At 43.4% G+C, this 10,496-nt stretch overlaps 1 protein-coding gene across 3 annotated transcripts; it reads left to right on the top strand.

The window, feature by feature from the left end:
* On the top strand, window positions 2,239–5,614 carry LOC109822059. 3 transcript variants are annotated; one of them, XR_002242004.1, is made up of 8 exons: window positions 2,239–3,146; window positions 3,300–3,524; window positions 3,711–3,881; window positions 3,987–4,046; window positions 4,114–4,302; window positions 4,367–4,454; window positions 4,535–4,744; window positions 4,824–5,614. XR_002242004.1 is itself a non-coding variant. In XM_020388220.1 (8 exons), exons 6-8 carry the CDS (start codon window positions 4,409–4,411, stop codon window positions 5,384–5,386), a joined length of 813 nt encoding a protein of 270 aa, XP_020243809.1. In that variant the 5' UTR covers window positions 2,239–3,146; window positions 3,242–3,524; window positions 3,711–3,881; window positions 3,987–4,046; window positions 4,114–4,302; window positions 4,367–4,408; the 3' UTR covers window positions 5,387–5,614. The 3 variants fall into 3 exon arrangements, 2 of the variants coding, with proteins under 2 accessions (XP_020243809.1, XP_020243808.1); XM_020388220.1 differs by having other exon boundaries at window positions 3,242–3,524; window positions 4,541–4,744; XM_020388219.1 differs by having other exon boundaries at window positions 3,242–3,524.

Genomic DNA, 10,496 nt, shown 5'->3' with positions numbered 1-10,496 from the left:
AGGCAACCGAACATTGTGGAGGGGTTTATTTGCAAAATTGCTAAAATTTTAGGGCTGAAATTTGTAGAGTTTGGACTACATACTCATGACCAAAAGTTTGAGAGGTGTGTGTGCAAATTGGACCGAAACTTGTGGAGGGGTTTATTTGCAAAATTGGTCGAAACTTTGTGGAGGGGTTTATTTACAAAATTTGGCCAAAATTGTGAGATAATGAAGATGATGGTTTTCTTTTCTCAATCATGGCCCAAATTCAAAGGCGTTCGCGGCTAAAACTTAATCTTGAACATGAGGGGTATTTTGGGTATTTCACCCAAAAATTGATCATGAGGGTTTATAATGCAATTTGAGCTTATTGTTTGTATAAAACTCATAGGTTTAATTAGACTTCAACTATAAAATCCTATTCTTTTTATAGGACTTTAGTTAAAGTTCATAATTTTCCTTTTAATTTTCGGGCACTTAGACTTATGATTGTACCTGATCCATTGATTTTCGTTGCAGGTCAACCATGTCTCCGCGCTGACCGTGATTCCATAGGAGTCGTTCTTCTTCACAGCATAGCGAGAGGGAGACTCCCGTAGCATTCTCTTTCGGGAGTGAGCATTTATGCTTTCTGTATCCTCGTTTGGCCCCTTCGCGGGTCATTTGGGAAGAACCGACATCCTCCTTCGTGGGGATTGAGGTTTCGGGAGACTCCTGTGTGGGTCATTCAGGAAGAACAGACGTCCTCCTTCATAGGGATCGAGGTTTCGGGATGACTCATGGTCATGCCCTCGTTTTGCCCCCTTCGCGGGTCATTCGGGAAGAACCGACATCCTCCTTCACGGGGATCGAGGTTTTAAGTGACGTGTTTTGCTTGGCCAATTCATGTCTTTCGACATATTGGGATGATTTCGTGTTGTATTATACCATGTGGGTCGGGGTACATTACCACGTTGCTTACGTGATGATGCATACCGTTCTTCCAGTGTAGGACACTCGAAATCGTCTCGCCAATTGCTCAATGAATGACTCTATCTCGCTATCTTGTGAGATGAATTCAATCATTATATAATCCATGAATAATTTTCTGATTCTACGCTTGTTTTACCGTAGTTGAATTTCCCGTAGACAGCCTTCCCTCTCATGCTACTAGTGGTTGCAGTGGAGAGATTTTTGCTTCTGTTGCTGATAGGCAGGCCATTGGTCCGACTCCTCAGTTTGATAAGATCCGTTCCGAGGAATCCTATCGTTTGATACGAGATGGGGGACGTCGTTCCTTGTGCCAGTTGATTACTGATGCCCCCTTCACTGCAGACTCTATTTCCACTCAGGCTTTAGAGAAGCCTGGTTATTTATTTGGAGACCATGTCGAGGATCCAGCTAAGCTGACTCTTGCCGATGAGCACTGGTTGAATAATGACGAAGGGCTCCTTCTTTACATTCCTTCTATTCCCCGCCAGCATTCCCTTGCTCATTTGGAGATACAGGCTGTACAGCGACAGATGTCCTGGGATCTTACAGATGACCGTGACCGAGTTCATTGCGGATTTATTTCCCACCATAAGACCCCAGGTTCTGATGGACATAATTATATTCGTGGCCTTCGACCAGGGATTCTGGGTCTTGATACCGTACCACCAGATGAAGTGGCAGAAGCCGCTCTTACTGATAGTAACACTTTCTTGACTTGCAGTGGGGAGTTGGGATTAGCTTTGCATGAGATGCACAAAGTTTCTAGTCTTCTGATGGGGGATTGTCCGTATCAGGAGTACTTTTCCTCGAACTTGCAGTTAGAGTGGCTTAAGAAGGATTCCCCCGACATATACAACACGCTTTGGTACCTCACATGTCATTATTATACATCTCTAATCAAAGTGACCCCTCAGGTGAAGAGGAAGAAACAGATCAGCTTGAAGCAGTTCGCTGATTATCTATTCCAGCATTTGGAGGGCGATCCGAGCGAGACTGTTCGTGAGTTAGACATTTTGACATCTTCTGCCATTTATGAGTTAATGGAGAAGGCCGAAGCTTGCTCCCTCACTATTGCTGGTGCTGAGGGAGTTTTTCCTACAGGGACCAAATTTCAAACATTCCATTGTCATGCTCAGAAGTCTATTCGGCCCAAGACTCTGCTAGCAGGCTATCTTGCCATCTAGTTGAAGAAGTGCGTCGTTCCATATTAGTTTTTTGACGCCTTGCCTATTGAGGTACTCTTCCCCGCCAATCAGTTAGCTTACGGGAGGGAGCTTTCTCTGCTTTCGACGATGGTTACCGACATTCATTGTGGGCTTAGGTATTTGGTCGATGGTCTTACACATGTGGGTCCTGAACCGTCGACCGAGCTTCTTTCTATAAAGGTCGAGCTTCCGTATACATACCTGATGGCGTGGCTCGTTCTTCATCGTCTTGACTTGATGTCGGCGCCTAACACTGTTGATGCCTTCATTCCTTTTGTGCAGCTGTTGGAAAGGAGCAAGTGGTTTGGGAAGACATTTACTGATGTACAGCGAGAGCTTCAAGTTCGTAAGAGCTGGGAGTTCTTCAAGTGTTTTCCTCGCTTCTCGGGCCGCTATGATGACGTGTTGATTGATGAGGAGAAACCTAAGACCAGTTGGACTTCTCTTGACGCTGGTTGCTTCCATTGGTTGGTGAACATCCGTGTTGGATATCTTGTCCTTCAGGTGAAGGGTCGTTGCCATATAGAGCCTTATCTTCCATGCCGTTTCGCTCGCCAATTTGGTTACGACCAACTATATGTTGGGAACCCGAGCCGGGGTTTAAGGATCGAGGGGGATCTTATTGAAGGCGTCCGAGCATGGCTTTGGACTATGATGGGCTGTACTGGAGCCTATTTCGCTCTTCCTTTATCTAAGCACAAACCGTTGCTTACTTTTCTCAGCTGCAAGTGGTTCCTTTCTGCCAACGAGTTTCTAGATGTGAGGAGTCTTTCAGAGTTGGAGGCTGAGCACTTGGTTCAAACTACTATTAAGGCTACTCGTAAGATTGAGCTTTCGAAGAAGCAGGGGAAGAAGCCTGCCAAACCTTCCCGTTCGACCAGAGACAAGATGGAGGATGATGAAGAGCTTCTTCCTATTGACGATGAGGATGAGACTTCTGAGGAAAATATATAGACATTGATACCGACGGGGGAGAATCTGATACAGGTCTGTCAGACTCTTTCTTTTCGGAATTAATGAATTTAGCATTTTCTCGTTGGTATCAACACTATACTCTTTCTAAATCTCAATTATCTTCCCAGAAGCCGGAACGAAAGGTCTTATTTAGTCATCCTAATAAGATGACTCTTATCACTCCAGGTAGGATGGCTGACGAGCACAAGCCGTTCTCTTCTCGTTATGCGAGATCACAGCCCAGTGCCGAAGCTTCTGCACAGGTTGAGATGCGTACTAAGTCTACGCATGAGCGGCCTGTTGGTCCTGTAGGGGTTCGTCTTCCAAAGCGAAAGAAGGCCGCTCATAAATCACGTACTGGTCAGTGCACCTACGGAGCAGAGTTACGAAGCACCACTGGCGGAGAAGAGGGTAATGCTCTATAGTCTTTACTGCTTTAAAATAATTCTCTTTTGGATTCCCTGAAAGAGGGTAATGCTCTATAGTCTTTACTGCTTTAAAATAATTCTCTTTTGGATTCCCTGAATCTAATCATGTTCCGTGTTTCAGGAAATTCTCTTTTGGATTCCCTGAATCTAATCATGTTCCGTGTTTCAGGAAACTATGACGGAGGTGAACTTCTGTGAGACTCTGTATTCTCTGATCCTAGCCATTTGGATAGCTTCTTACAGCAGATGTGTGATGTCATTCATGATGAGCCTATGGATCTTGAAACAAACAGAGATGCTGAGCAGGTTGATAGCGTTAAGCCGACGGTCCCATGCTCAGGTATATCTAACATCAATAATACATTATTCGAGTAGCAGTTAAAGGAGTTTAGGAATTTAGGATTTGTTCCTCCTTTAATCACTTCCACGTTTCATTCTCTTTTAGACAAATTGAAGAACGCAGGCATGGAAATTGGGGCAGAAGAGCCTTCTACCACTACCGCAGGTAAATCTGAGTTCTTTTCTCTTTCCCGCCCCTTTTTTATATATCCAACACTTAAATTCTCACGCAGGTGTCACGCTAGAGAGGCCGGTCGAGGATGAGACTTTTCATGATATGGGTCTTAGGGGATTCAGCGGACATATGTATGTCTCAACACCGAGTTTCTCAGGATCTGACAGTAGATTGTTAGTTGAGATGTTGGCGGAGCGGGCCACTAGAGGGTCTGTAGTACCATCCTTTGAGGGTGGTTCTTCTGCAGGTATACACCTAATTTTCGACATTGTAACTATCTTCACTTGTCGAAACTTATATTTGACTGATAGGGAATTCTGATCGTATGACCAACCACTGGGGCTGATACCACTATGATTTCTGGCATCCCTAGTCCAGCTGAGGGTGATGAATCTACGGGTATGCATATAATCTCTTCTGTCGTCATTCTTTTCTTTTGCCAAAATTTGTATTTGACTAATAAAAAATTATAATCATAGGACCAGCCATCATGACTGATACGACTACGATTCCTACCATTTCTAGTTTGCCTGACGGTGATGCATCTTCTCCAGACCCGACGAACATTACAGAATTATCTAGAGGAGTTGATATACCCTCGACGATCACACCTGATGTTATCTCTGAGCCTGCTGAGATTGGACTGACGGAGCCGATCGTAGGACCTCAAACCAAAGGGACCCCTGTTGGTACTGATATGCTCACAATTCGCTTTGAATTTTCCACTATGTTCGAGAGTCTCTTATTCTTCTGCATGATTGCTTGTAGGATCTCATCTATCTCCATATGAGCGTGTCCTCGCACTTTTGGCCGATCCTGATCCCAACAAAGACATTTTCCGAATGGATCTCGGTTCTTTCGTCATCTTTTTTGGCAGAATGATCGAGAAACTTCTTCATCGGGGATATTATTTCGACCAGTTCAGGTGTTCCCTTGCTCGCCACATGACGATGATTAGATTGGAGGGATATCCTGAGTTAGATGATTCTTTCACTGCTGACTTTGTTTCTCTAGAGTGTGAACTCCGAGAGTTAGGGGAGCTGAAGGCTAGCGGGGCTTCTTCCTTCGTATCCTCTCAGCTAGAGCATAGACTGACACAATGGCATGACCTCAGATCTTCCATTGGTAGCGAGCTTCAGTCGCATGAGAGTTCTATCGCACAGATGATGGCTAGTCTTGCGAAGAAGGATACGAATAGAGTCGAGTTGCTCACTTCTTTAGAGCCCAACCACGAGGAGGTAGCTAGGTTGAAGAAGGCCTTGAAGTATGCTGAGGAGTCTGGTGCTATCATTGCAGATGAGCTGGCTAGTTTAGAGAGCTCTCGCGGATAGATACTTGAGAGACTAGGATCTACGTAGGAGAGATTGATGAAGCTGAAAGGTGAAGCCGCGAAGATCTTGAGCAGTTCTAAAGATTCTGTCCGAGCTGATCTGCAGGCTGAGCTTGAGCAAAGTTATGCAGATAGGCTTTATAGGTTAGAATTTCACATTCTCGGTCACCGACTGCGTTCGGGCCGATGAGCTTCATATTGTATACTTTGACTTGATCTATTAGTAGAGACCCAGTATTTGATTTAGTACACTCATCTTTTATCATGATGTTTCTTTGTTGATTGTGAACCCAATGGATACAAAGCTTGTAGAATTTTTGGCAAATCCTCAGCCGTCAACGGATTTGATGTGCCTTTACCGATTACCGTTTGAATTGAGCTAGCATATGGATTGTATAAGTCCGTTCCGTATATAACGTTATACTAAAAGAATTAATTCTTTTAGTACTACGATGTGGAATACGTAGACTTTGTCTTTATCACGGGAATAGACTACCCGGCAACGCGTGTTAGGCGTTGACTCATCCTTACTTAGGATTTAGGATAAAAATCCCCAGATTTGTATTCTGGTGACTTTTCATTCGGTAAAAGACTAAATCGGCAACGTGTGTTAGACGTAGACTTTGGATTTTTAGCAAATCCCCAGCCTTCAACAGATTTGATGTGCCTTTACTGACTACTGTTTGAACCGGGCTAGCATATGAATTATTAAAACTCGTCTCACATGTGACGTTATGTTGAAAGAGTTAACTCTTTCAGTGCTACGATATTGAATACGTAGACTTTGTCTTTATCATGGGAATAGACTACCCGGCAACGCGTATTAGGTGTAGACTTTGGATTTTTGGCAAATCCTCAGCGTTCAACGGATTTGATGTGCCTTTACTGAGTATCATTTGAACCAGGCTAGCATGTAAATTATTAAAACCCGTCTCACATGTGATGTTATGCTGAAAGAGTAAACTCTTTCAGTGCTACGATATTGAATGCGTAGATTTTGTCCTTGTCTCGGGAATAGACTACCCGACAACACGTATTAGACGTAGACTTTGGATTTTTAGCAAATCCTCAGCCTTCAACGGATTTGGTGTGCCTTTACCGACTACCGTTTGAGTCGGGCTAGCATGTGAATTATTAAAACCCGTCTCACATGTGACGTTATGCTGAAAGAGTTAACTCTTTTAGTGCTACGATATTGAATACATAGATTTTGTCTTTATCATGGGAATAGACTACCCAGTAAAACATGTTAGGTGCTGACTCATCCTTACATAGGCTTCATGATAAAATTCCCCAGACTCGTATTCTAGTGTCTTTTCATTCGGTGAAAGACTAAATTGGCAGCATGTGTTAGATGCAGGCTTATCTCTATTTTAGGGTTTGAGATAAAATCCCCCGTGCATGAAATGTACGGATTTGGAGTTGAGAATTATGTTTTTCTAAAGGTAAAGACAAACCCAGAGCGGGAGAGGAAGAATTTTATATTCTATCTCCGAAAACTAAAGAGGAAGAATTTTATATTCTATCTTCAGTTGCAAAGGAGACTCGAGGTGGGATCTCCACCCCCAGAATCCGGAAAGGTAAAACTAGGAGTGGGATCTCCACTCTGAGAATCAGAAGGATTCAAGCAACCCTAACCTTTATAGGATTGGTTGCTTAATCCAAGAAAAGAGTTCCTTATTTATTAAGGTGAAATTCCGATTTCGACCCTAACTTTTATAGGTTTGGCTGAAAAAAAGGTGGAAGTCTTTCGTTTATCGAAAGGAATGACCCGATCTTGGTCCTAACTATCTGTAAGTTTGACCAAGTGAGGCTGGAGGCAATCCTAACTTTTATAGGTTTGATTGCTCAATTTGAAAATGGACATCTCGTTCATGGAAGGAATCGAGAAGGGAATTTGGCTTTGGCCCTAACTTTTATAGGTTTGACCAGAAAGCAATGGGAGTGGAATACAGACAGTAGTAGAAATACCGACTTGTATTAGCCACTCGATGGAGGATTTTGATGTTAAGTGATCAGGACTTAACACATCAAGTTTTGAAAATTGTCAAGAATTGGCGTATAGAAATTTTGGTGGACCCGCCGTTAATTGATTTGATCAGTGGGGGATTCTGTGAGGAAAGATTGATCTGTCAAAACTAGTCTAATCTCATCTCAGCAAAAGAATTCATGAGAATTGGTGAATTCGATATCAATAATGAAATACGCTTCAACTTTGAAAACATTCAGAGTCTAAACGTGGATTTCTTATTTATCACTTTTGTACTGACTGGGTTATCCCTAAGAATACCAGATATAGTATTCTTCTGGGAACTTCCCGGTACTGGTTATCCTAAAAGTACTAAAGATAGTACTTTTTTAGGAACTTATCGTTTATCGGCATCATAAGCCGGTCGCCTTCCTTGGTAATAAGGCGATATGCGCCACTCGAATAGACTGTCTCTACTATGAACGACCCTTCCTATTTGGGTTCAAATTTACCTTTCTTCTTGGAATTAAGGATCATGGGCCGTTGTTTAGTTAAGACTAAATCTCTTTCTTTAAAACTTCGTTGCCGAACCTTTTTTATCAAAAGCTCGGGAAATTCTGGCTTGGTAGAACTCAATGTGCTGTTGAGCTTCTAAGTGCATTTTGTCGAGCATCTCAAGTTCTTCGAGACGCTTCTGATGTTGTTCTTCGGTCATCATCTGGGCTGCGAGAGCGATTCGAAGAGATGGAATTTGAATTTCTAACGGAAGGACGGCTTCACACCCATACACCAAAGAATACGGGATTGCGCCAGTAGGCGTGCGAACTGTGGTGCGGTAAGCCCATAGGGCTTTGCCGAGTTTATCATCCTAATCTCGTTTGTTAGTCTTCATGAGTTTTGATAAAAGCTTGATGATAGTCTTGTTAAAGGCTTCAGCTAATCCGTTTGCTGTGAGATTGTAAGTTGTTGATGAGATGTCTTGGATTTTGAACTTCTCACAAAATTTGATGAATGCATTACTGACAAACTGAGGACCGTTGTCATGTATGATTCGTCTCGAGACACCATACCGGTAGATAATGTGGTGCTTAATGAACGCAATGACGTTGTTCGTCTTAACTTCTTTTAGCGGAATTACTTCAGCCCACTTGGAGAAGTAATCAGTAATTGCTAGAATGAATCGATCACCCTTGACTGACGGGGGATTTATAGGACAAATGATATCCATTCCCCAAGTCTCGAAAGGCCATGATGTAGCCGAAGGATGCAGATGTTCTGGGGGTTGGTGCATATAATTCGCGTGCACTTGACACACGTGACACTTTCGGGCATATGCGACCGCATCTTTAATCATGGTGGGCCAGAAATATCCCATTCTTCTGATGCAGTCATAAAGTTTGGGGCCAGGTTGGTGTACACCACAAACCCCTTCGTGTGTCTCCTTAAGGACTTCTTCTGCCTCTTTAGTAGATAGACAACGTAGTAGTAAACCATCATACCCCCGACGATATAGCGTTCGACTCTCCGTGTTATAGTAGAATCTCGGTGCCCTTCGTCGGATTGAGTCCCTTTCCTTCACGTCTTTTGGTAAAATTCCATGCAAGACATAATCGATGATAGGGAAACACCAATCTCGGGGTTCGAATTCGACTTGAGTTGAATGCACTTCTTTAATATCCTCTTCTTTGTCATCTTCATCGTAGATTGGCACAAAGAGTTGGTGAGTCCTCACCGTAACAAACTGTTCCGTTTCAGGAGGTTGTGCCAGGGATACGGCTAATGCTGCTAATGCATCCGCGTAGGCGTTCTGTAACCGCAGAATGTATTCGATAAAGAATCCTTCAAATGATTCTGCCATCTCAACAACCACTTTATGATATGGTATCAAATCTTGATTTCTGACCTCATACTCTCCCTGAACTTGTTTAACTATCAGTTGAGAGTCACCGAAAGCTTCGAGGTATTTGACCCCTAGCTCTTTAGCAAAGTTGAGTCCAATAAGTAGCGCATTATACTCGGCTACGTTATTCGAGCATGGCTCCTTACCTTTTCCTTTTGACTTTTTCTTGGAAGAGGTTCCAGTCCATTGTTCATCTCCAACCAAATCTGGATGAACCCAAAGAATCTCACCATTCGGGGCTGTGTGCGGTACAAGTCCTTTCTGGCGTTGCTTGTGAGGATCATCGTTCACCGTCTTCACTGCTGCCTTTATTACTGGCTCAAGCTAGAACCAGTTCAAGGGAGCAGAACCGAAACTAATTGATACTGCATTTGCTCCCACTTTCTTCTCCTTCGGCTGCTTCATGGTGATGAACCCAACATCGATTAGAGCTTGGATCTTGTCCTTAAGGGCATAGCACGCCTTGGTAGGATGGTACACCGCTCTATGAAATGCGCAGTATTTTGGATCATTGTTTCTGACCTCATACTCTCCCTGAACTTGTTTAACTATCAGTTGAGAGTCACCGAAAGCTTCGAGGTATTTGACCCCTAGCTCTTTAGCAAAGTTGAGTCCAATAAGTAGCGCATTATACTCGGCTACGTTATTCGAGCATGGCTCGGTTAGAGAGTAAGCTCGAGACATCACATGTTTTCCTGGAGAAACTAAGACAACTCCAACTATGGAGGAAATCTTAGAACATCCAGGAGCACTTGCTATATTAGTTGCTCGAGAAGCATCGTCGAAGTACAAACGCCACACCTGTTGATGGGAAATTACATTGACTTTGTGGGTTTCATCTGGCAAATCATCGTACACCTCGACGGTTTCATAGTTGGGTTTGCCGCCAGGAGATCACAAATAGCCTGTCCTTTGATCGACTTTTGTTGTTTAAAATGTAGGTCGTATTAGGACAGAAGCAATGCTCATTTTGCCAATCACCAATTCATGAAAGCTGGCTGCGTCATGAATACTCGGATTGGGTTAACATTGGAGATGACGTAGATAGTCTGTCCGACCAAGTAGTGCCGCATCTTTTGAATAGTGAACACCAAGGCGAGACACTCTCTTTCAATCATTGGATACCGAGATTCGGCGACCATAAGGGTTCGGCTTAGGTAATATACCGCCTGTTCGTGACCGTTGTCATTGTCTTGTGCAAGTAATGCACTTAACGAGTGGCTCATCGCCTTGACGTAAATT

The sequence above is a fragment of the Asparagus officinalis genome, chromosome 8 (assembly GCF_001876935.1).
Source record: "Asparagus officinalis chromosome 8, Aspof.V1, whole genome shotgun sequence".
In the NCBI taxonomy this organism is placed as follows: Eukaryota; Viridiplantae; Streptophyta; class Magnoliopsida; order Asparagales; family Asparagaceae; genus Asparagus; species Asparagus officinalis.
This window is presented reverse-complemented; position numbering and strand designations above follow the sequence as displayed.